This window comes from Odocoileus virginianus, chromosome 10 (assembly GCF_023699985.2).
Source record: "Odocoileus virginianus isolate 20LAN1187 ecotype Illinois chromosome 10, Ovbor_1.2, whole genome shotgun sequence".
NCBI classification, from domain to species: Eukaryota; Metazoa; Chordata; class Mammalia; order Artiodactyla; family Cervidae; genus Odocoileus; species Odocoileus virginianus.
Window position 1 is genome coordinate 13,514,657 of NC_069683.1, and position 26,599 is coordinate 13,541,255.

The 26,599-nt window shown below is 35.6% G+C and overlaps 1 protein-coding gene across 28 annotated transcripts in view; it reads left to right on the forward strand.

Annotated features, from left to right (window-relative positions):
- The window catches only part of PHF21A (PHD finger protein 21A), a 189,704-nt gene that overhangs the window by 14,088 nt on the left and 149,017 nt on the right, over window positions 1–26,599 (forward strand). For 20 of the 28 annotated variants that reach the window (XM_020870134.2, XM_020870138.2, XM_020870148.2 and 17 more), the window contains 4 exons: window positions 14,190–14,230; window positions 15,591–15,702; window positions 21,110–21,250; window positions 25,145–25,177. In XM_020870134.2, the coding sequence (XP_020725793.1) occupies window positions 21,197–21,250; window positions 25,145–25,177 (87 nt within the window). In that variant the 5' untranslated portion in view covers window positions 14,190–14,230; window positions 15,591–15,702; window positions 21,110–21,196. Of the gene's footprint in view, window positions 1–12,852; window positions 13,048–14,189; window positions 14,231–15,590; window positions 15,703–21,109; window positions 21,251–25,144; window positions 25,178–26,599 lie in introns of those variants that run through there. The other 8 variants (XM_020870152.2, XM_020870145.2, XM_020870141.2 and 5 more) reach the window with 3 other exon arrangements.

Genomic DNA, 26,599 nt, shown 5'->3' on the forward strand with positions numbered 1-26,599 from the left:
GTAACTTGAATTATTCTATTTAGTATTTGTTTTCTACTCCCCCTGCCACCCCCCACATAACTCAGAGCAGAATTCTTTTTCTGAAAGGAACAGATGCCGTTAGCTTATCAGGACCTGATACTAAAAAGCCCACAAAAATCTTTCTGCTGCTTATTCTCTTTATTTAATGTATATGCAAAGCATATTGTAATTATTGCTGTCAGAGTGTTTTAAGCCGATGGTTCCTCCCCACCCTTTTTGTCCTCAAGGGGGATAGATCAGGAATGCCAAATCGACAACTTGGTATAAGGAAATAATGACCACTGAAATAAAACAGGAGTTCAAATAAAAAGCAAACCAGATACAAATGTAGAATGAAAATATCTTTTAGTAAAATGTTAGCATGCTGTACTTGGAACAGATGCCACATTAATTCAAAAGAGAGCCCAGAAAATGTGGCAACTTTACGATGTCAATGGAGGGAGCTGCAATAGTTCCTGTTCTTATTGTGTCAAGTTCTGAGTACCTCCAGGTCCAGTCCTGTTTTTCTATTTATTTTCTGTGTATAATCCATGTTAATATTGCAAATATTAAATCCATGCTTAATATTTTGTTTATATTATTGAATACATTGTCATATTAATAGATATTAGGGTAAAAGCCCAGTAACTTGTAATCCAACAGTAATGAATCTTGTTTTAAATATGCATGTCAAGATTTGTAGAATCTGAGGCAAAAATGGACTTTTCTAGACACCCTTCACGGCACGTATATGATAATAAGGTAGTCTAAGAATTGAGGCTTTCAAAGAGGCCTACTGCTTTTTGAATGTAGAATTTGGACAAGTTACAAAACTATGAGAATTTTGCATTTTTTTCTCATTTAAATCTGCAGTTATCATTGGACATTTGCTATGATTTTTAAGTAGCTTAGATTCATTCATTCCTTTTGCTGTGTTTTTTATGGTGTTTGGAAAGAAGAAAGGGTGATGGAAGGGTACTATATGCGCTTGGGTACTTGCAGGGTGACATTCATTTTATGGAAGATCTCACTGGGACGTCCCTGAATTGCCTGCATCTTGCAGTGCGTGGTTAGTGTGGGTCTGTGTGCAGGGAGATGGGCTGGGGCTTTTAGCCTGACTCACAGTGTGCTGCTTCCAGAGCACTGCAGTGACCTAGTCACTGGGGGCACGCCTCCTGTGCCTGTCACGGAGTCTGCTGAGCTTGCTCAGACGAGCACTACTCGCTTTCTCTCAGCTGGTTGAAGCGTGAAGCCTCACAATTTACTAGTTTTGTGAAAAGGGTAAAAGTTGTTTTCGGGCAGTCTGAATGGAGGGAAGCTTCTAGCATGGCAATAGAGCACAGTGGTTGAGAGTGTGGGTGCTGGAGCTGGGTCAGTCTGCATGGGCTCAGGCCCTGGCTGTGCTCAGGCTGTGCGCAGTCTGGGTTTGTATCAGCTCTGTGACAGGTCACTGCATCTGCTGTGCCTCTGCCTCAGTTTCTTCATCTGTCAGGTTTGAGTAAATAAGAGTACTCTCTTTCTGAGGTTGTTAGAAGGAAAAAGTGAGTGCCTGACACATAGTGAGCACTAAACAAATGGTAGCTGTTTTTAGTTATTATTAACCTTAATTCTAGACTTGTTCTCTTCTCAGGGTTTGAGACAGATGTTGCATAATGGGCAAAGAGCCTAAGCTTGGAGGTCTGAACTATGGGTTGGAATCTCAGTGTTCGTGTGTGTTAGTTGCTCAGTTGTAGCTGACTCTGTGTTACCCCATGGACTTGTAGCCCACCAGGCTCCTCTCTCACCAGGAATTCCTGTCCATGGAATTCTGCAGGCAAGAATACTGGAGTGGGTGGCCGCCATTCCCTCAGGGGATCTTCCCAACCTAGGATCAAGCCCAGCTCTCCTGTATTGTAGGTGTATTCTTAGCATCTGAACCACCAGAGAAGCCCCTGGACTCTCAGTACAACCACTTCAAGTTGAGTGTGTGACCTTGGACTGATTATTTAAGCTCTTTTTGACAAATATGTCTCCTGTACATTCATTCATTCCTTTTGCTATGTTTTTTATGGTGTTTAGGAAGAAGAAGAAAGGGTGATAGAAGGGTACTATGTGCACTTCGGTACCAGTGCTATATATCAAGCATTCTGCTATTCACTTGGACTTTTCAGTTTCTTTACTGATGACATAGGGACAATAGTAGTGACATCTTTGGATTGACATGAAAACTAAATGGGGATATCTTAAGATACTTAATAAGCTTGATTATCATTGTTACTCTTGTTTAGTTACTAAGTCATGTCCAACTCTTTGTGACCCAGTGGACTATATATAGCCTGACAGCTCCTCTGTCTGTGGGATTCTCCAGGCAGGAGTACTGGAGTGGGTTGCCATTTCCATCTCAAGGGGATCTTCCCAACCTAGGGATTGAATCCAGGTCTCCTATATTGGCAGGCGGATTCTTTACCACTGAGACACCAGAGAAACCCACTGTTATTGTTACAATCCCACTAAAAGTTTATGGGAAAAGGGTAAATATGGAACAACTTAGTTAAAAAAGAGTTTTTTCCTGAAATGTCATGAGAAAAGATATGGATGGGAAAAGTGACCTAATGAGTTCTTGTTTGTGGAAACTGCTAAGAGAAGTATAAAATACATGGGAGTATGTCAGTTATTACAGAGACTTTGAAAAGTATTTCAGGGCACTTTATATTTTTTAAAACTTAGTGGTAAAAGATTTTTTTTGGCATCAAGATACTGATATTTACAGTAGGTCACTTAGCATCAAGGCAGTAGCAGATTAGGCATTGTATTACAGCTCACAAGTTCAGAATTCTCATCAGCTGGTCAGTCCATTGGGTCTACAGCCCAGGACAACTTGAGAACACATGCTTGGTTTAATAACTCATGGAGACAAATGTAGAACGTCAAAGATGTAAAAGTGGCATAGGAATGCTTTCTAGTAATGATGGACACAGTTTATTTGCCTTTTGAGCATTTTTCCTTTGTGAAATTTCCTCTCATTTGGTGCCTGTTTTTTTCTTTCAGTAATTGTTATTTTCTTTCTATATTTAATCATCATGTTACCTATATTGAGCCTAGAAACTGGGCCTGAGAACAAGTTGATTGTGAGAAAAGCTATATTTTGTCTCTGTCTTACAGTGATCTCAAAATTAAGTTTTTGGAAAAGAATTTGAGTTTTAAATGTCTTTTGAGTTTTTAAATGTACTTTTGAGTTTTAAATATATTCATTAGTATGTAGGTACATAGAAGTGTATCTATAGGTATGTATGTATCTAGTAAGTGAAGCCAGTCATTGAGGGGGATGATCATTGAGTATGAAGTAGGATTAGTTTTATTCATTTACTGCCAGTTTAGATCTGAAACCTTTTTTGTCTTTGGTCTGTGTAGTTTTTTCCCCTGGGATCAACAAGTGTGTTTGTAATAGCTTAACCAAAACATCCTGAATACAGTATATGTTGCCAGTAGTGAGCATTTGAGTTAAAAAATAGAATAATAGCTTCCATTAATTTTTTTCCTCATTTACCCAACTGCACCACTGATAAAGTCCTAGTAGGTGGATAGAAGTCTTTATTCAATTTTATTTTGTCTGTGTTCCTAAAACATTGTTTCTGCTTTCTGAGCAGAAACTCCAACAAGGTTGTTTTGATAAAATGTCATACTTTAGCTTGACAAATATTTTTTAACATTAAGCAATTTTATAGCATGTTGTGTAGTTTTTTTTTTTTTCAATTAATAAATTGTCTTACTTTACAGTAGCCAGAGTGGTCAGGAAGTAAAGTTTTGTAGTTTTAGAATTAGCATAGCAGTATATTGTGTGTCCTATGTTTTCTTTATTTCAGTCAGTATTCAGGGTCTATAAAAGTTGCTTATCTTGGGTGAATGGAATTGCAAAAAGTTTAGAAGTGAATTTTATTTTAACAAACAGGGGAGTTAGAAGTGGACCCTAAATGGCCTCTTTGGGGTTGATTTAAAGAATTACACAATTTTGAAAATCATGTCCCTGCCTCATTTGTAAAAGGTGGGCTACTTTTGACTGCTGTTACACTTGTGCAGGAGCCTGTCTGGTTCGTGATAAGTTAGCTACTTTGCAGAGAGATGCTGCCATCGACCCCTCCATTTCTTTTGCTCTCCCCTCTTTATTATCTTTGAAGTTTCATCTGTGCCTGTGCCATTCCCTGTCTGCTGTTTATCACTCCTTCCAAAGCAACCACCATCTTATTCTGTTTCTCTTAAAAACAGAACATTATTTCAATGATTAGTTTTTAAACAGAGAGACTTGTTATCATAGACCTCAAAGCTTGACAGTTTGTGAACCTCTGCATTTTGACCCCTCAGCCAGGAGTTGGACAATAACTTAAAATCACTTCCAAAGTAACAGAAGATTTGTGAAACATTTCGTATCTGGACTAAGGGAGAGAATAGAAGACCTTTTTACCTCAAAAGTTGCTATATTATTTTCCAATAGGAAGTGAACTGGGATCGTAGAGAGTGAAGGGGTAGCCTTGATACTTAACCAAGATAAAAGAAATAGGAAGCATTAATTTGTTAGATTGCCCTCTAGTCCTGTGAACCTAATTGGAGAAGAAAATGGAGAAGTTGGTGTTGCTTATTCTGAAAGTATTTTGATTTATTAGTAGAGAGAGGGCTAGTAGAATTTCTTTAGTTTGTAAAATACAAAATATGGCTAATGATACCTTGTTATTAAGCATTGTTTTCATTTCATTGTTGCTAATTACACAATAACAGAGCCTTTCCTTTCTAGATTTCTCCTGTGATTTTTGAACTGTTAACTGAATTGTTTTCATAAGAAAAGTAAAACTTGGAGATTTTAGTTGTGGTTACATGTAATGGCTATGTTGGATTTAAATTCAGTAGCTTCTAAGGTCTGTACCAGGCATTTCATCCATTTTTCAGTTACACATAGAGAAAAACATAATTGAGACAAGAGCCTTAAATTTATAGGATTTCTAAAAACTTCTTTTTATGGAAATTTAAAACATACACATAAGTAGAGTGAATATTAGCAAACCTTACATACCTGTTAACCCAACTTTAACAATTATCAACATTTGCCGAACTTTACATATAAGAAAAATAATTTTACATTTTTAGAACATGTATTACAAATAGATATGTTGGTATACTCAAATGAAAAGTATGTGTGCTGGGATATTAACTCTTTACATACATTGTAAATTTAATACTGGTAATCATCTTTTAGGATAATGTTGTTTTTTAACTTACTGAAAATTTCTGAACCACCATCAACTTAATAGAGAACCATATCTACTGGAAAGATTTTAGTTTTCTTCTCTGTCTTTTGAAACTTAAGATGATTGGTTTTGAATTTATTGTTCTTAAGAGTTGCATTTAATTTTATGAGCACTTTCTGTCTGCAGCTTTTGTGTGGACCACCAGAAATGGTTATTTCTAGTGTGTGTTGGTCAATATTTGTCAGCTTATAGTGGAAAATCGCCAAGTTTTGTTCTGTACTTTCTCTTGCATATTCTATTTGTACTTCACTCAAATGTATGTGTTGATTGACTAGGGAATATACACTATAACTGTGAAATAGTTTATTGAGGAGGGAATTTTGACTCCCTGCTATCTCGACCCAGTAACAGTTTTTAAGAACTTAGAACTTAGGTTACTGTTCATTTCTCTTTGGAGGAGTAGCAAGTTGTGCGTGTCTGCAGTTATGGGTCCTGTTTGTTACCAGTTACTGCAAGGTGATGGTAGGCTTATTTCTAGATTTCCTTGCTTTTATTAGTTTAAATTAGACCCATAGGGGTAATTATTCCACCCCAATGCATGAGGAAGCAGTCATTGGTGGTTGTGCATCTAAACCCATGTACAGTGCATTGGAAAGATAACTTTCAACATTATGATGCTGTTTGGCATATTTAGTTTAGTGCAAAGAGTGCACTTATTTAACAGGACTCTTAATCAGCTCCCACTACACCAAAGATATCTTTTAAAAAATTATACTTAAGAAGACTTTGTAGTATTCCCCAGTAGAGTTCATTTAGAGCCGCAAAACCTTTCTAAAATAAAACTTATTCCTTTAACCGGTATTCATTTAAGTGGGTTTCTCTGTACTTGGTTTCCATGGAAATAGCGAATAGCTAACGTTATTTATAAGGTGGAAGTAAAATAGGGTGCCTAATGGGACCCCATGCTGCTCTGATGAAGAGACTTAGGAAAAAAAATCCATGCTCATGGGATTTTTTTTTTTTTTTTTAAACAAGGTTAATGGAAGCCCTGATTTCAGTCTTCTGTAATAGAAAATATTTTTGGTTTTAAAGGCTAGCTTTAATATCAGGCAAACTTCTTTTTTGATATGTATTGCTTTCACTTTCAGGTTTTAGGACCACTTACTTATCAGTATGATTGAGACTTTATGCTTCAGAGTCATGTTTCCTTGTGGTTTTTGTTTCAGAAGTTAAAATCCCCAGCATATTGTAGCTGTTTCAATTTCTCATTGACATTTCAAAGTACAAATAAAAAGCTAAATGTTCATTAATGATAGCAGTAATGATAAAGAATCAATATGTTGGACGACATAGTTTTTTTTTTTTTTAAACTGTGAATGTTATGGAACCATTTAGTTTTCAGGCCTTAAGTCAGGGTTCTTTTTCATTTGTGTTGTGGAGCTAAACCTATGAAGTCAGAAAAAGATCTTAATTTTCTTTGGAGGATAGAAATGGGGAAAATCTTAATTTCTCTTTCTTTATAAAATGGATTGTTGTCAAAGCCTTTGTAATTGAAATAAATGTTAATTCTGTTAGTAACTGTGGATTAGGAATAAACCTTGGCTTTTTCCTCACTGCTCCGGTAAGGCCTACTCTTAGTTTTTGTAGGCCTTCAGCAAAGCCTTGTGGGTTTTTTTAAGCCCTTTCGTGTGAAAGAATATCACTCCCTTTGTGTGTGTGTTTGTGCTTGGGATGTGTGTGTGAGTGCGTGTGTGTGTGTCTCACTAATTTTTCTGTAGCCTGAAACACACCTCCTCATTTTTCAGCCTGGTGAGTATAGCAGTGAAGTGAGAAGTGAGGCTGTATGAGACCCAGTAAGGTGCTGTAATTTTTATTCAGTCGGTTTTGGCTGTCTCTGGCAGCTTGTGATTGTTATCTGTCTGTCTGGAAGTGCTCTGTGATTATCCCAGGCTGTCGGTGCGGCAGGAGTTTTCTTCTGTGCTTTAAAGGCAAGGATTGCAGTGCACTCAGGGCTCCATCAGGGGAGGGGTTTTTCTTTTGTGTGTGTGTGTGTTTCTTTGGACAGGCTTCTCCTACAGTTGGGCTTCTGTGCTCTAATGTAAGAAATTCTAGTTGTTTTAATCCTGTTGAATTTTTGTGTGAGATATTTTATCTCCAGCAATTCACTAGTTTTTTTTTTCCCCCCACCTGTGCATATTGGTTCTGTTTTATAAAATTTCCCTTATGCAGTAATTGTTCTTTTAGTTTAGCTTTTTCTTGTATATTTTTAAATTCAAGTGTTTACCAGTGACCTTCTTTAGTGGCTTTTATTTGAATGATCTCTGTTCTTTAGAGACATAGGAATTTGGGTCTATTATCCCATCCCTAAGAGAACAAGTCCCAGTAGTTGCAGTTAGTGCCACAGAAAGGGTTTTCACAGATTCGGTGCTGGGCGCTGATCCTCCTCCTTGCTTGACACTCAGAACTCCCATTAGCGTTAACAGGAGGCAGTTGCTTAAATCCCAATACACCAAGATGAATCCAAACTCCTCTGTAATGCTTTATAGGTACCTCAGTTGTTTTTTGTTGATTATGGCTAGAGTTTTGGTCCTGAGGTTAACTGATTATTAAAATAAGAGTTTGAGTTGTCTTGGGATATGGGGTGATTTACTAAGTCTGATCTGTAATTAAGAAGGTTATGTTATGATGATTAGACTCAGAAAACATTTACACCTTTGTGTACTGTGGAAGCTTGTGAATAAGGATTTTTGTACTTTATAGCATGATGAAGCAAGAATTCTCCTTTCCATTGATTTTTCGTCATATTTTACTACAAAATATATGAGTTTTGCAAGTTTTTGTACATATTCTAAGAATTTAAGTAACTTTTAAAAAAATTTGTAAGCCTTAACATAATTACTCTCTAGCGTTTTACATCTCTTGTCAGCTAATGTTGCTCACATTTTTCAAGCGTATAGAAGCTAATAATGTGCACTGTCTTAGAGCGTGGACATTGCAATTACTGGTCAAGTATTAGATAATCACTGTTTACTCTGCCTATCTGAATTGTGGATTTTTATTACTTTATTTATGCACAGTGTAATGGAAGGATTCCTAGATGGAGAGCAGTAAATCTGGGTTTTAGATTGGGCTTTGCCTCTTATAATCTTTATAGCTTGTGGCTAGACATCTAGATTTTTTTGGACCACTGTTCCCCTTGAAATGAAGGTATGGATCTGGTGCTCTAGGGTGTCCATTCTAGCTTTAGGCTATTTGAAGGCCTACTTTCCTAGGTCTTGAAGGTAATAGAGATGCATAAGGCAATGGTTCCTAATCCTGTCTATGCATCAGAATCTTTTGGAGGAACTTAAAAAAAAATACAGATATCTGGGCTCCAAATCAGACATAATGAATTCAGAATCTTTAAGGGTAGGGCATGTGAATCTATACCTTTTTTGAAGTTTTAGAGTTACCCTGATATAAGTTTGAGAACTGCTTGTGCAGGATATTATTTCTGTTGTACACATATGTGTGTGGGTGTGTGTGTGTGCGCATAGTTAGGGAAATGAGACATGTAAGTTATAGTGTAAGATAGTACATGGTTAAATTCTAAGATGAATGAGAAAGATGATAAACATTTTGAGAATTAAAAGAATGGAGAACTGGGAGTTGGGAAGGCTATTAATCAGTGAGTCTTCATCTGGGTCCTAATGGTTGAGTAAGACTTGGATAGGCAGAGAGAAGGTAAAAAAAAGGGTATTCTTGGTGTAAGAAAGAACATCCCTAAAGTGAACATTTGGGGAGGGGGACAATTCTGATGGATGTTTTAATCTTTGTTTTAGTATTCTTCTCTTGCAGCTGCTATAGGTTTCCTGACATTTGAGGACGTGAGCTGTTGAAGGTATTTGATGGGAGAGAGTGTTCCAGAAGAGCCCTGAGAAGAGAACTTGTTAGGAGTTTTTGAAATACAGGAACGAGGCCAGGGTAGCTGGAGTAGATTGAGGAATGGGGAGAGGGAAGAAGACAAGGTCTAAGAATAACAGAGGCCTGAATCACTAGAGTCTTTGGCCATTGTAGAGGACTTCAGCGTTTTCTCTGAGCGTGATGAGAAGCCACTGGAGGATTTTGAGCAGAGGAGTAACTAGATCTGTCTTTTAAAAAGGCTACTGAGAGAATAAACTTTGGAGGACAAAGATGGAAGTGGGGAGGCCAGCCAATTAGGAGGCTACTGCAATAATGTAGGTGAAAGATGATGGTGACTTGGACCAACGAGGTAGTAGTAGAGTTGAGACAAGTGGTCACAGTCCCATGTATTTTGAAGGCAGAGGCAAGAAGGTCAGTTATTGGACTGGATGTAGGATGTGGGAAAGAGGAGTCAGTGATGACTTTAAGATTTTGTCCTGAAAGGATGGAGTTTCTGTTTATTGAAATGAGGATAACTCTGGGGAGGAAGTTGGGGGTTAGGTAGTCAAGAGTTTAGTTTTAGATTTGTTGAGCTTGAGAAGCCAATTTGACAGGTGTCGGACGGGCAATTTGATAGGTAGATTTGGAAATCAAGGGACAGGTCTGGGCAGAGAGATAAATTTTGGAGTCACCAGTGTACAGATCCTTTTATAGCTATGAGCCTGGATGAGTTTACCTAATGGGAAGAGTTCCAAGAACTGAGCTTTGGGGGAGTTCAATATTTGAGGTCTTGAGAGATGAGAAAGAACTAGCAGAAGAAACCCAGAAGAGTGCCTAGAGAGATTAGGAAGAAAATCAAATGTGACTGGTGTCCTGGAAGTCAAGGGAAGAAAGGATTTCATGAAGGAAGGGATGATCAGCTGGGTCAGACAATACTGTATGAACAGGGAAATGAGGGCTGAGACTTAACTGTTGGATTTAGCAACAGAGAGGTCACTGTTCTAAACAAGACTGAAGGAGGCAAAAGTCCTAATGGAGTGGGTTCCATAGGGAATGAAAGGAGAGGAACTGGGGACAGTGACTTTGGGCAACTCTTTGAGGGAGTTTTGCTACAAGTGGCAGTGCAGATAATAACTACAGAAGACAGTAACTACAGAAGAATATGGAGTTATGGAAGGCTATTTTTTTTTAGATAAAAGAAGCAAAATGATCCAGTAGTGAAGGAAAGTTTGATGCTTCAGGAAAGAGAGGGGAGAGGGATGCCCTTGAGAGGGTGAGATTAAGAGGGCTCGGGGCAAGAAGGATAATTATGATATTGGGCCGCACCTAAAGGACTAAATCTCCTTTAGCAGGATTCTGCTTTTTCATCTGAGCATTTATTTGCATTTAATTTATTTCAAACTTATACTCTCGGTTAGAAGTTAGAAAAGACAGATAAAAAGCAGTAAAACTTACTGTATATGAATTTAGTGTATCAGCTTGGTGTAGTAGAAGAGAAGAGATTGAATCTTCTGTGTAAGGTGACATTTTAAAGTGTCTTTGAATGACAATTATGTGTGCTATTCTAGTCCCTTATCAAAATTTATGATTGAGCACAGACTATAAACTTAACCGTTCAAAATTTGTAATGGGGTGGATTTTAGCCTAATTTAAGACATAATCTAGTGCTGAAATTTTCCTCTGCAAAGTTTGTTTTTGGTTTATGTATATTCTTCATACACGAAGGTTTTAGATGTTTTACAAAAGATATTTACAAAGTAGTTATTAATCACCTTAGATTTATTGATGATATTTAAAAATTTTACAACCATATCAGAAATCTGAATGATTCATTTCTTTATTGGATGTAATTAAAGCAGCTTCAATACCTGTGAAGTTCCAGAGAGGAGGTGGAACAATCTTTAGTTTGCAAAAAATCATGTGAAGTTATGTTAACAAGATAGTATTCATCTGTAAAAGTAAAAATAATTACTCCAATTCATGTGTGTTGAATATATTTTTCAGGAAAAAAATCTATTTTAAAAATTTAAGCAAATAAGTCTAAAATTTTGAACTACTTTAGTTGCAAGTGTCAAATGTATGTGAGAAATTAAGTGGACTTTACAATCAACCTAACCTGAGGAAGTCAAACTTGCTTTTCAGACTTATACACATTTTGCATATGGATAGTGTAAAAAGTACAAGTTATATGTAAATATTTTTGCAGCTAACTAATATTTATTAAATTACAGAGATGAATTACTTGCTTTTCTTTTTTAAAATCAAAATCCCAATGGTAGTCAATTAATAATCAGTCTTCAGAAGGAACACTTTGGGTAGTTCTAATGCAGTGTTTAAGAATCACTCGTCTAAAAATAGTTTACTCTTTTTGGGTATCTGAACCTCTGCGAATCTTATTTAAGTTGTGGATCTTCTTCCCAGAATACTCTTACGTTCAGAATTTAGCATATAGCATTGTGGAGTTGGCAAACCCCTCTGAAGCCTATTTATGGGGATTCCTTAGATATAAAGGATATCAAGTGTTAAAACCAACCCTAGAGAGCTTACTTAAGTGACTTTTCTTTAAAATTTTAGATGAAGATTTTCCCCAAAATATTTGGTCAGTATTTATCCTAGTTTCTTAAGAGAGTAACTGCTGAAGCTGGGTAAGAGAAAGTATGATCTAGTAGAAAGGCCAGCTTAGTCAAAGGAATCTCAGGGTCTGTAGACTTCTCTCTCGCTTGATACCAACTAGCTGTGTGACCTTCAGGGAAGTCACTTAACCTCTCAGACTTTGATTTCCACTGTGTTTTCTGCAGTCCGTGCAAGCAGTGTTATGAGTAGTTTTGTGATATCATGGTACAATTCCTTATCAATTAGAGATTGACTCTGCTATTTATTTTTTGGAGAAAATGCCCCAGAGATAAGGTGCATCCATTGCCTTTTTTACTGAATATGATTTTCAAAAGAGTTTATTTGACTATACCTTCTCAAATGCCATTTGTGTAAAAGTTGAAATCCCAATCCCATCCTGACCACTTTGAGTCTCAACGTATTTTATACATTCTGAGTATAAGCTATTGTTATGTATTGCAGTTATAATTCTCCAGTTCTGTGGATTGCTTTTTCATTCTCTTAATGGTGGGGTGTTTTTTTTTTTTGATGAACAGAGGTTCCTAATTTTAATTTGATCCAATTTATCTATCTTTTCCTTTTCATTATATTTTAAAATGGCAATTTTTTATTTCCTAATCAGCTGTTTTTATCCAGAGTCACTCATTTAACAAATAATTCTGTGGGAGATTGATGCATAAGAGATTATCCCCAGCATGAAAGAGCTAACAAGAGATGCCTAGTAGGGTAAATAAGCCTGCAACTGAGAGTTAAGGGTCCACTCAGTCAATTCATTCATTTAACAAATATCTACTGACCATTTACTTTGTTTTTGGTCACACAACTTGGCTTGTGGAATCTTAGCTCTCCAACCAGGAATTGAACCTGGGCACAGCAGTGAAAGTGCCCAGTCATGACCAGTGGACCTCTAGGGAGTTCTCTCTAAGGAGCCTTTACTATTTGCCTGGTACTGTCTTTGAGTGGTACAGAATCCTATAGGTATCTGTACTGTTAAGAATCCACTTTTTAAAATTGATATAGAGCATCATATTAGTTCTAGGTGCACAACATAATGGCTTGATATGGGTGTGTATTGTGAAATGATTACCACAGTAAGTGGTGATCACCATCATCACATATCGTTGGGTATTTTTTTCCCTAGTGAGAATCCGCTTTTTTGGTGGGGGAGGCCGGGCCTTGTGGCATGTGAGATCTCCGTTCTCGAAGCAGAGATTGAACCCGTGATCCTTGCAGTGGAAGCACAGAGTCCTGACCACTGAACCACCGGGGAATTCCCAAGAATCTGCTTTTTAATAACCACATCATTCTACAGGCCATTTTATAGATTTTTCTTTTGGTTGGTAATCATTCTAATTGTGGTGATTAAAATTGCCATTTATATGGACTTTAGAACTCTAAAAAAGTGCTGTTGCTAAAAGAAAGGCAGGATAAACCAGCAAATTGAATTTCTTTCGGAAATGAATGTTAACTGCATGAATTGAGGCCCTTTAAAATTATTTTATTATATATTTGGTATGACTGTGCATGATTAAATAAAAATTTGTGATTTGGATGAAGATTTTTTAAAATATCCCTTAAACAAATGAGAATTTACATCACATTATTGGAGTGACATCAGTGGACAAATGTACTATGTTTAAGGCATAGAGTGATATAGATTTAGAGCATGGTATGTTGAAGTTAAATAATTTAATACTAAAATATTAAGGAAAAAGTTTTATTTTTTGTTCACTAATTTTTTTAACTAGAACAGTTTGGGGCAAGGACAAGTTAAAAATAAACAATATAGCTTGACGTGAGTTTTCTGACTTTGAAATCAACTTAATGGAGTTTAGATAATCTTAAAAAACCACAATTGATAAAAACATCACTGAGCATAGATTGGGATCCCAAAACCTTGATTTTTTTTTTTTTTTCCCCTGGCTCTGTCACTGATATGGCATAGGGAAAGTCACTTTAGTGTTATGTGGTTCGCAGTTTAAACTGGTAGGACTTTAAGAATGTGAATGAAAAGTTTAATTGAAATTATGACTACATATAAGATGCTTGAATTTTAAAGCCTTATATAAGATAGGTCCATTTCAAGATTAATTGAAAAAAAGTAGATCAACCTAAGGGCCAATGATGTTAGCCTAATTTGTAAAAAAAAAAAAGCAAACAGTGAAGGTCATTTGTTGGGGATGTGGGTGTATTTCTGCATTTCTGTGTCTCTTAGGAAAGGGAACTACTTTTTCTTGTCTTGAAAAGGCTGTGGAAAAGTGAGAAAAAAAAAAAACTGAAAAATTAGATATCTGATTGCCCTTGAATTCTTCTCGTAAAAACGAAACTACCTGTCTCTCTCCTTGCTTTGGAGATTCTTGTGTGTTTTGGTTTTTTCCTCATTAAAATGAGATAGAAATCTTTAAGTTATCAACGTTTGATAACTTGTCATAAGTCTGTGTTTGCAGTCTAATTCCATTTTCCCTTCTTCTCTCATAGGGAGCAAGAAAACTGAAGGAGAGCCAGTTTCCCCAGAATTGGTAAGTACTTTTTTCAAGCAGGCACACTGTGCCTGATGCTGGTTGGATGATAATTCAAATATTCAGTGATTTTTTTTCTTTTTTCTGCAAAAACGCTGTCTCCCAGAAATGAGAAAGGCTTCGCTGTTTGTACTGAATGAAAGTGAATTTTTGTCTAATTTCACATAACCATATCTCAAATGCATTTGTGTTTCTAATAATACTGCTAGGCTTGCATGTTCCTACATTCGATAACCTCTTAAAATGTAAAGGTCCCCTTTGCGAAAAATGTCCTTAATGCAGTGGTTAGGGCTGAAAATTCAAAAGCCAGGAAATTCAAAAGTTAAGGTTCCCATTGTGTCTTGTATTACTTAATATGCTGTTTAATTTGATGGTCTTAGTATATGTGCAAAAAAGGCTAAATTAATGTAACTATGGGAACCTTAACTTTGAAATTTGGGGCCTCTTAGCATTTATGTTATTAAATTTAATGTTGGATTGGCCTCATGTCTGATACTGCATTTTCAGTGTATGTTTTGTATAATTCTTGAAGAGGAAAATGTTTTTAAAATGAGAGAAATGTAGCAGTGTGGGTCATATAGGCAAACATGTTTTTTCCCTAGTATCAGTTTTAATGTCTGCTTTAACAGCTTATAAATCATCACACTTAATCATTTATTTGAGTGTATAATTCAGGTTACACAGGGCATTCCAGTGTCTGAAGACCAAACAAATATTAACCTTATTTCAAGAGTATGCATTATGATAAAAAATTAAATTCAAACAAGATAACTGGAGTAGGGTAGTCCCTTATTGCAAGGTACTTTTTAAAAAAAAATTCTCTCTCTCAAATGGTAATTCGTTTAGTGGGTGGAGTAGATATTTAGTTGAGGCTTCTTTCATACCTTAATGGTCATTGAGGTATCTCTTAGGTGATGAACTTTGAACATGAAACGGAGACATTTGAACCAGTTAATCTTACATTATACTACCTTTTTATCCTACTTGCCTTTCTGTCATAGACCCATTAAAAATAAATAATCAAGACCCCATAGCCCTTTAGTTTGAGATGCAGTGGAATCATAAATTTCTTAAAGAAGAAGGAATGTTAAGGGCCTTCTCTTTGAACCTTTTACCAGGTGTGGCAATTTCTTCTCTTATATCCCTGACATACTGTTATTCAGATATATCCCTGATGTACTGAATTCTACATTTTAAAAAATGTAGCTCATATTTTCTGTAATGTGTTCTGAGGAACTGTAATTTCCACAGAAATTAATAAATATTATTGAAGTGGGGTGGGGGTGGGGAAAATGTTCTGTGGTCAAATAATTTGGAAAATGCTGCTTTAAACAAAGTTAAACAGGTTTCTTTACTGCAGGACTTCTCAGAACCTTTAATATGCTAATGTGCATTGTGAATCTCCAAGAGGGGGATATGATATGCAGCATTCTTGAATACTTCTATTGACAGGGAGCCCACTACCTCATAAGGTAACCCATTCCTTTTTTGTACAGCTCTAATCCTTAGCTCTTCCTTAAATCGATCTGAAATCTCTCTCCCATAACTTCCACTTCTGTTAAGTACTTGTTATACCAAGACCACCGTCCTCACTTATGTTCTCCTTTGTGTAGTAAAATATTTATCATTAAAAAGCATTCTGGTAAATATGGCAACCATTTCTAAAATCTTGACCTCATTGTCACTATGCTCATATATGACTCTTCAGTCTCCTTCATTTTGAATTTCTGTGCATTTTGAATTTGCTTCAAGGTTCTTGTTGTTGGGTATAGTTGGGAAGAGTTTAGTAGACATGCTTCATTTCTGTAAAGAAAAGTAGCAAATAGAAGAGTGTATGTGTGTCTGCCAGGCCTGGAGCCAGGAAGCTGAGGTAGACACTATATCTTAGAATGAACACTGGTGGTAGGGAGTGGGACAGGACACTCACTGCAGCAGACCTGTGCAGAAGACGGGGCTGTGGGGAAACCCTGACTTGACCAAAAATACCACCTCCTTGTGCTGGAATGGTGTGACTTGTGCAGGTATTCCTTGGTTTTTGTTTTTTTTTTTCCTTTTTAACAAGGATCTGGCCCCCTTCCACCCAAAAAGCCAAAGGAAAGATACATATTTTATACTCAAAGGCATTCATACTTTCAGATACCATTAATTGAATTGTGTGTTTGTGTGTGTGTGTGTGTGTGTGTGTATAAACTTAGTGGTTAAGAAGCATCAGTCTTACTAGCTCAGGTTTGTCAACACCTGTAATACCAATACTTGAGCATAGTAACCTTGCCAGATTCAAAGTGTAGCCTCCAACATCAAGTTGTTTGTGCAGTAGCATTTCCTGTTGACCTGTGGAGTGTCATCAGAGAAATACCACCATGAAAACAAGAAAACAAACATTATATATATATTTTAATGTCATCTTATTGATTCATGTTAGTAAATGTTAGTTTTCATAACTTATTAAATTTTTCACATTTGTGATCATTTTTAGCACTGTTAGTTAAAAGTTAAAGATATGTTTTATCTCCTAGCATATTAGATACATAGTAATCAATAAGTATTCAGTACAAATTGAAACAAAATGCTTTCCTGGTGGCTCAGGTGGTAAAGAATCTGCCTGCAATGTGGGAGATCCAGTTTCTATCCCTGAGTTGCGAAGATCCCCTGGAGAAGGGAATGGCTGCCCACTCCAGTATTCTTGCCTGGGGAATTCCGTGGACAGAGGTGCTATTTCAGTATTGTAGTAATTTAATTTTAGTATTTTAGTAATAGGCATGTGACAAGTAAGGATACATAGATCTACAAGACTATACTTTTTCATATTTTAAAAAATTAATTAAACCTACTTGAAACACTATTTTGAGAGTGTAGATCAAAAGTGGAGTCTAACATCAAGTAGGTACATGGTATAGAGAACCCTGAGCTGTTCATTTTTAAGGAATTCAGTCTGGGGGCACAATGTATTACAGACTTATTGTAGTTAAGTAAACTTGGTTGATGCAAAGAGTTTTGATTGGGAAAAGATTTATATCAATTCAAGAACAGAGCAGTAATTTTGGTAATAAATTCAGAGTTGTAGTATTACTGCATTATTAGAATCATTATGAAACATATAGCAGTTATACATCTCCAAGCAGAACTGTAACCAGGAAAATGGTTAGAATCCCTTTCTTAGACAAGTTGGAAATAAGAAAGCTCACACTCTTTTCAGAAATATACTGTGTTGAGAAGTTTATATAAAAGTTTGTGTGTATGAGTAAGAGTTAAGTATGTTAAGAAAAGCATATAATTTTACAGTTTACAAATGGCTTTTCATGTAACTTCACCTAATTTAAACCTCATAATAGTTTTGTGAAACAGATGATTCTGTTCCCCTTTTTCTGATTTATAAGCAAACAAACCTAAAGCTGAGAGTAGTTACACAAGTGGAATCAGGTTTTTTTTTTTTTTTTTTTGAGACAGTGAATGTTCCTTTCAGACACTACGTTTGCCCTTTTTTGTGTGTGAGATTTGGTTATTTTATTTGCTTGTTCGTTTGGTTTGTGGAGTTTTTATTTATGTTTTTTGTTATTTGAAGGTGGGAGGCCATTAGGTGTCCCAGTGGTTTGACACATACTGTCTTGAATATAGTGAATGTTGGTATTTTGTGCTAAGCACTTGCCTTCTCTGGTGGTAGTACTTAGAAGCGATGGGTGGCAAAAGGCTTTGTACCTCAGTAAATTGTTTTGTAAGTCTCTTCCTATTTACCTTGTAGCAGCAGATTTGTTATTTATAATTTATTAGAATTGGTCAAAATATGATAAACCATCTTTTTATAAATTTTGCCTTCTTTATAATACTTTATATTACCTCCTATATTACTTTATAATACTATAAACTGCCCCCAAATGGTCATCACATGATGGCTGCATGCATTGTGTAAGCCCCATAAAAGGACTCAACATGTGCTTGCATTGTTTTTTGTAGGATATGAATATATATGTATATAACCTGTTCCTTTAGGCAGAGATCAGTCTCTTAAAAATGCTATTCAGAAAGAGGCTTCTGTGAAAAAGATATTATATGAATCTTCTAATCCTTCACATATTTTTCTATAATGTCACTACCTTTTTTAACCCTTCAGTTTTATCTTGAAATAAAATGAGTAATTGGCCTTTAGAGTCCTAGCCAAATAAAATTTCGTGCCTTTGTGTGTCTCTAATAAGCAGACAACAATCTGATGAAGGAAGTAAAAGCTGTCAGCTCCTCATTAACTTGAGTTGCAGGCTTCTCATCCTGTGAGGCACTTTTTGACATTTAGAGCCTCCAGGTTAAACCCTGGCTTTACTTACTCTGTTCCTGAACGTTTTGTTTCATCAGTATAAATTTTTCTGATGTTTTATCTAGCAATTCTGTTAATTTTTTGTTATATAAAAATAAGTACATATTTTCCATGGAAAATTTTGGAAATACTGATACTCTGAAAAGAAAGTAAATAACCCTCAGTGCTACCACTCAGATATAACTAATAGCAAATTATAAAAGTGCCACCTGATGCAAACTCTAGACAGATTAGAGTATTATTAATTTTTACAGGTCTTTGTCAGTTTGATTGACAAAAATGTGTCTTCTTAAATTTACATTTCCATGAGTCTCTTGAAGATAGATTTTTTTTTCATGTTGATCATTCTTATTTCTTCTTCTGTGAATTGCTTTTTCATAGTTTTTGAAAAATTAATTTGTAATTAATTTGTAAGCACTCTGTAACCGTACAAATTAGGTTAACCCTTTGTTAGTGTATATTGTGAATTCTTCATGTCTTTAAGTTCCTGTTTATTTCTAGAGCTTATGAGTTGAGTTGAACTATGATGTTATATGTAACTACTAATAAAATAAAGTGTGGCTTTTCTGTCTTTGAAAATACCCTTCAAGGTGATTTTAATTTAACGAAAATGGTAGGGAATCATTTTTAGACATGTTTTCTGATAGCCTTAAAACTAAGTACTCTTTTCAGGAAGACCTCTAATACATAAATCAGGAATTTGAGTAGGGAGATTATTTTAACATTTAAAACTACAGTGAGTGTATAGTTTTAACATTTGTTTTAGTATGTAAACCTACATGACAATAAAAACCTTGTTCTAAAACCAATAACTTAATGATTCTGATATTTATGTAGTTTCAACGATTTTTAAAGATTTAATAAATATCTGGAAAACCTGGGTTTGTTCATCAATATCACCTTTTCCAAATTATCTCCCCTAAACATACTCCCTTTATGAAAATTTTTGGTGGGCAATATCATTGTATAATAATATCATTTCCTAGCCTCCACAAATGTAAGTTTGAAGGAATTTTACACTTTGCAAGTGTATTTTCTTAAAAAAAGCTTAGAGTATTTTGATATTACATAACATAGTATGTAAGCCCGAGGGGAGAGATTGCCAGTGATGTTTTAAGCCTAGTAAGATTAAACAAATATAATGAAGATTAATATTCACACGAATACAGCCTGAAATTAATGACTTCACTATAACTCTGTTAAATCAGGTTTTAAAGAAGTTTTAAAAAAACTTAGGCTGACTGTGGGGCTTCCCTGGTGGCTCAGGTGGTAAAGAATCTGCCTACAATGCAGGAGACCCAGGTTTGAACCCTGGGTTGCGACGATCCCCTGAAGAAGGGCATGGCTGTCCACTCCAGTTTTCTTGCCTGGAGAACCCCATGGACAGAGGAGCCTGGCGGGCTATAGTCCGTAGAGTTTGAGAGTTGACACGACTGAGCGACTAACTCTTTCAAGTTAACTATGAATTTTATCCTAGATAAACAGTTTTTAGAAGGTTTAAAGATTATGAGTCTCATTGAATTAGCATAAGGAGTAGCAGTTACTCTAACTTCTTGATTTCCTCTTCCTCAGTTTGTAAAAATGCTGAAAAGCTGCTCTAACTACAAGTTTTATATATACCTTTATTCAATTAAGCTTTTACTTTGAGGAGAGCACCTGAAATCATGTCTAAGGCCACTTTCAAGAAAAAAGAAAAGAAAGAAAAGTCAGCTATGGAGTTAATTTGAGTTGCAGTAGTGATGAGCAGAGCACAAGGTTCACATTCACAAATCTAGACTTCTGACACTGTCCCCATGCGTAGTTACACATGTAGCCCCAGCGGTGCACCAGCAGGCTTGAAAAGAAGATGGTGTTGTAAAGGTGAAGAGTCTGTTCTGTTGTTGTAGACCCACCTCATCTGTTGTGCACGATAGTTTTATTTTTTAACATCTCTGTCATAACTTTGTGGAAAGCCGAGCTCCATTGTAATGTGGTTAAGCATTAATTTGTTATATGTAAACCTTTATACCAGAATTTCCCCTATTTTGAGTTTCTTTATTTTTTTAAATACTGTGGAAGTCCATCCAAGTGAGAGTACTCTGGCCTTCTTTAACTTCCGAGAGATCCTGAGCTCTCTAGTTCACTCTGTGTGATATTAAAAATGTATGACCATGCTGTTGTGTGTCTCTTTCCAAGAACAGTGTGTCCTGGGTGGCTGTCCTCCTCCTCTTGTCTCCCGACCCATCTAGGACAGAAGTGGTCTTGTTCAGCTCTGTGTCCTCAGAAAGTAGTATTTTACATGGTGCTGAGCACGTAGTAAGTGCTTGGATGTTTTCTTGACCAGATTAAACACTTTTTTTTTTTTTCATTTCTTACTTATTTGAAGTGTTTTGTAGAGGAGTGCTCAGAGAATACTCAGAAAGTTTTGGTACCAATTCAGTACAAATCTCATTTTGGAAAGAAATCTGTCTGGGGAAAGTTTTTGCCCTGTGTTTAGTTGGCTAATTTTTTGCCTAATGTAATTTATTTTATCTAACATGTATGTTTCCTTTATAACCAACATAATGATCCCAAACATTTTATGATCTCTACAGCTGCAGTGAGAAGAGGAGTTTGTAATTTTAAACAAAGGCGGAAGAAACTGTAGATAGCAGACAGAGAAAAAGTGGAGAAGGTAGAGGATGGAGTTGCAGACTCTACAGGAGGCTCTGAAAGTGGAAATTCAGGTTCACCAGGTATGTTTCATTCACGGCTTCTCCCACATCATGTTATTAGGTAATGGCTAAATTAATAAACTACCTGGCTGTCTCTGATTTTCAGCACAGTTTTTAATCATTTTTTCAGTCAGTTGTTCAAGAACCATGTTATTTGCCTTTTAACACTACTCAACAAACTCATTGGTAATATTTTTGAGAATTTTAAGAACCCTGACTTCTCTTCCAGGCAAAAGAACTAAAAATATTTTTTCCATATACTGAGTGTGTTAAAAAAAAAAAAAAACCCTTTCTCCTGTTTTTTGGTTAATCTGAGGGACTTTGTTCATGTGACTTTAACTTGCGTATTTTATTTATTTTTTATTTTTCAAAATTTATTTTATTGAAGTATAGTTGGTTTACAGTATTATGTTAATTTCTGCTGTATAGCAAAACAATTCAGCTATACATGTATACATTCTTTTTCATGTTCTCTTCCACTATGGTTTATCACAGAATACTGAATATAATTCCCTGTGTTTGCTTGCATATTTTAAAAAATAAGACATGTTTCGGTTGACTATCATGTATACCAAAGTTATTCACATGTGATTTTTGGACATATTCCTCCTCTCAAGAAATTTTGGGATGGCATAGTTAACATCCAGCTTTTGGTTCATCCTCACAAGACATGAACAAGTCCAAATATGACTTTATTTGAAAAGTTCATGATATAATTGAACTGAATCACAAAGTTTAAATAGAGTTCTTAAATATTATTTAGTTTCATATTTTTAATTCAAGCATAACCAATTTTATAAAAATTATAATTATGAAAAAATTGGATGTTTATTGTTTTAAAATATAATTTAAATTTTAAAATTACATGACTCAAAAGGAATAAAATACTCTCCTGAAGTTATCACTTAATATTCACATTAATTATTTTCCTGTGTATTTAACTGTTTTTAGCATAAAATTAATAGCTTTTATATTCATCTTTAACTGTTATACAGCACTTTATATGGTAATAAACACTTATTTATGTTTATCAACTTTGGTTGATTGTATTTTAACCTGTATAGAATGTAAGATAGTCATTCCAGTTAATTTTGGAATCCTTTCCTATTAGAAAAAAATTTAAGTACTGACAGTAGGGACTTTCCTGGCAGTTCAGTGGTTAAGATTCTGCATTCCAATGCAGGGGACATGGGTTGGATCCCTGGTCTGGAAACTAAGATTCCACATGCTGCGATGTACAGCGTCCCCTAAAAAATAAGTATTAACAGGAAATACAAATGACATGCCGTGATGTAAATCTGATGTTGTTATCTGATTGGGTCCATGGTAACCTACATGATCATGAGAAATTCAGGGATGCCAGAAATGACATCAAAGTAGGCACTGGCTATTAGGCTGAGGCCAAAGCCAGATTGTACATTTGACTAAATATTGGGGCAGAAGCCACCCCTTCATCATTTCCATTTAGGGAATGAAACTGGGGCTGAAAATGAGCTTACTGGATAGGAAGTGTGTTAATGAAACTACCTAGTATTGCTGTGGTAGAAGTATACTTTTGTTCTTGTTGAACAGGGAAATGATTGAAAAAGTAGCGACATGCAGATGGTTGATGTTGAATGAATGTTTAAAGAGTAATGGCCTGTGATGGACATCTCATCTTTCTTTGAGAAATTGCCGTTTTGAATATTCCTATGTGGATTTGATGCAAGTCATATTTAAACTTTTGGAGTATTTACTCTACATGTAACAGAGAATAGTATAAAGCAGAGATTAGCAAACTTACTGCAAAGGGCCAGATGGTAAAGTATTTTACGCTTTGGGAATAGTTTATGGTCTGTCACAAGTGCTTTCCTCTGCTGCTGTATGGACAAAGCAGTCATAGACAGTATGTAAGTGAAGGGGTGTGGCTGTGTCCCAGTAAAACTTTATAGGAGCAGGTGGTAAACCAGATTTGCCTATGGGTTGTAGTTTGCCAACCTTTGGCATAAACTATATCCTCATGAAAAACTGCTGCATTCTTGAAATAGAAAGTAACAATTTTGATAACACACAGTGTCACCTTAAAGTCATTGGGGATTTCAATGGTTGAATTGCCCAGCTTTTCTGTCCTGCCTGTAATGGTCTAAACTGCAGCTTGGGTGATTGTAGGTAGAAAAGTTGACTTATTTATTTCCTCCAGAGGTGGAGACTGAGTTTGGTAGTCAGTTTTTAAATCCCAGTGTCATGGAGGAAAACTTTTCGCAACTTTAAAAAGGCAACTTTATTACAGTACTCCAGTCTCTGGTACCAAATCAGAAAGGAAGACCAAGGGCTTTTTTCACTGAAGAATGTGACTCGCCTTTAAGCTGCATTAGTAAAAATGCATATGTAGAAAACTTTGTGTTTTTATATCCTTGAACTCTTGGAATGTATGTTGTTACTATTTTGTAGATTAAGACCAGGATATAGAAGAGTTACTACTGTCGTATATGAAGTAGAGTATAGTAAAATATACCTTGTGTATTTGGAGGTCACATGGTTGGCAATCTCAGCTATCCAGACTGTGTCTTAGCACCTCATGTAAGGCTTTTGACAAGCTAGAAGAAATGTCAAAAGTCACTCACCAAAGATTATACCTTTTACTCAAGGGGGATTTCTTAGGATATTTGCTCATCTTAGAATTAGTTCATTGAGCATATCACAAAGCAGATCAGAAGTAGCAAATTTGAATTATGGCTCAGGGGCTCTTAGAGGGAGGCATAGTGATAGTAGCAGTGTTTGGTAGCTGCCTGCTTGACCCTAAGGAGTAGATGAAAAAACGGAAAGAACTCTTTAGAACATAACAATTTGGGGTCTTTATTTAAGGACCTTATTGTATTGTTTGCAGAATAGTATATTGATGTAATCATGCCTCTATCATTAAATATCATTAAAAGCTGACTTTGATTTTACTTAATAAGGTGGATAAGTATATATTTTAGAAAGTTTTTATTTTATGACTTAAAAACTTTAAAAGTGTCTTGTCACCCAAAGAGAGGCATAGATTTTTCAGTTATAGGAAAAAATCACTTAGAGAACAGCTTATTTCCAGATACTTTCAGGAATCAGTCTTCTGATACTCCTTTATGCTTCAGTTTCTTTATTCTTTATTCTTCTCTTTCTTTATTCTTCAATTTCTCTCCCTGGTTATTGTTACCTTTGGGCAGTGATGCTTTTAGAAGATGGGTAGGTCAGTTGACATCCATTTTCCTTTTTCAGTTTTTGGACTTATGTTTTCCTTAGTTAATAAGGTCTTTCCATTCAGTATTCTGGTAGAACTCTCTTCACCCAGGAACCCCAGGTAGGTCGAATTTTGCATTACTGTTCTTCACTTCCTTATTCTCAAATACTAGCATCATTGCTCCACTGGGGACATCCCCTCCCCCACAGAGAGGACAGTGGCAGAGTCACATCTGACACTAGGCCCCTTCTGTGAACCAAACCAACTAGCTGACTTGCCAAGTCTGTTTGCTGTATACAAACAGGTCTGTTTTTATATGAGAGCAGCTTCTTCCCAGGCCTTATTTGGGACTCTAGACAAAATGCCAACATTTTCAAGGGATATTTTACTTTTGAAGCATTCAGTTAGTTTAAATTGTCTTTTAAAAGCTCCTTTCCCCATCCCATCTCCAGATATGTTTAAAAGCAGGAAGCTCTTTATTTCAAATATAAAGCAATACTTCAGGTTTTTTTTTTTTTTTAATTAAGAGAGTGTTTCATTAATCTTTTACATGGATCACAGAAGCTTTTGGTCTGTTCTGATGATGGTATTGCTTGTTTTGTGTGTATATGTATGTGTGTGTGGACTTAAAACTTTAGATTTTGGGGGCCAAGCCTACTTAGTAATAGTGAGTTAATATGTAAGACTGATGGCTCTTTTTCTCTTTTTATTATCAGAAACTGGTTGCTCAAATGAAGCAGGATCCACAGGTAAAATACTCCTTTTTTTCATTTAATTTTTAAAATAATTTAAGATAAAGTTACTGTAAAATACTAAAATATAGATGTTACTTAGGTTTTAAAAACTATTTCATCTCTATAGCAGTTTTTTTTTTGGGCACGTTTGCTGTCATGTTTTAAGAATTAAGAAAAATCCAGTCATTCTTTTATAATACACCTATTATTTCATCTTTATTACTGTTATTTTGCTTTTAAGTTAATTGCTTTGAATATTTTGGGGAAAAATTGAGAGTTAATATGTATATTAAATACTTAGCTTAAATTTCGTTTCCACAAGCCTGCTTACTTGAAATCAGAGTTTGTGAGGCTTTCTCAAAATTATTGAACATAGCCCAGAACCATTTTTTAGTTTCTTATAGTTTATAGTTTAGAACATTTAAACGCTTAATCTCACTGTTTAGAGTAGAATTTTAGAATAATTTTTAAAAAGCATTAAAAAATTCTTTTTGAAAAGAGCCCTTAAGGAAGGTTTTAAAGAACCTTATGTTAATATAGTAATCCATCAAGTATTACCTTTTCTTTAATGTCTCATAGGAGTTTTTGGCTCAGGTATTTTATTCTGTATTCCTGAAGAGAAATCTTCCCAAAAACTTACCTTGTCTTTAATTACTGTTAATATATTTATTGTTCAGGCAATGTCTCTTTTGCACCAATTAGATAGTGGGCCATAAGTATGGGGTCAAAGTATCAGACATTCTCAAGATTTCTCCCTTGCATTTGTTTACTCGTAATCTGTTCACAGAACACCTAGACCCACACACTGGTTTTTTTTTTTTTTTTTTAATCTTGTTAAACACATCATACATGCCTCATTGTAAAGTTAAGTCAAATAGATTCTTGGATTAAAGAATGGTGCTGAGGCAGATTGATTTTTGCAAGTGGGACATAGTATTCATTTTTTACAAATTTAGCCCTTAGTAGCTTAACTATTTTATTTTTAACACAATCCATTGATTCTGAGCTGGCATTGATGGCCACTTAACTCCTATTTGACAGTCCAACTTCTTTGAGAAGTTTCTCCATTTTAATTTTTTAAAATACACTATAGTTTAAATTAGGTTTAGGGAACCAAGTAGTAGTAGATCAATGAATAGATTTTTTTATATTTAATATGGTAACCTATGTTACCAGCAACTGAAATATTATTAGAAAACTGTAGCATTTCTGACATAGCTGGCAGTTATATAACAGAGCAATCTTAATGTAGGGAATCTGAGCTGGCAGTAAGTTGCTGGACAGTCTTGTGAGTGATCTCATTAGAGAGACCTTATATCACACACCGTCACAAAAAAGGCCTCATGGAGTAAACATGAAGGAAGAGTGTATGCAGTGACCCTGTCAGAAGATCAGGCAGAGTGAATTGAGAGAATTGCATGAGAAACAAAAAAGGAA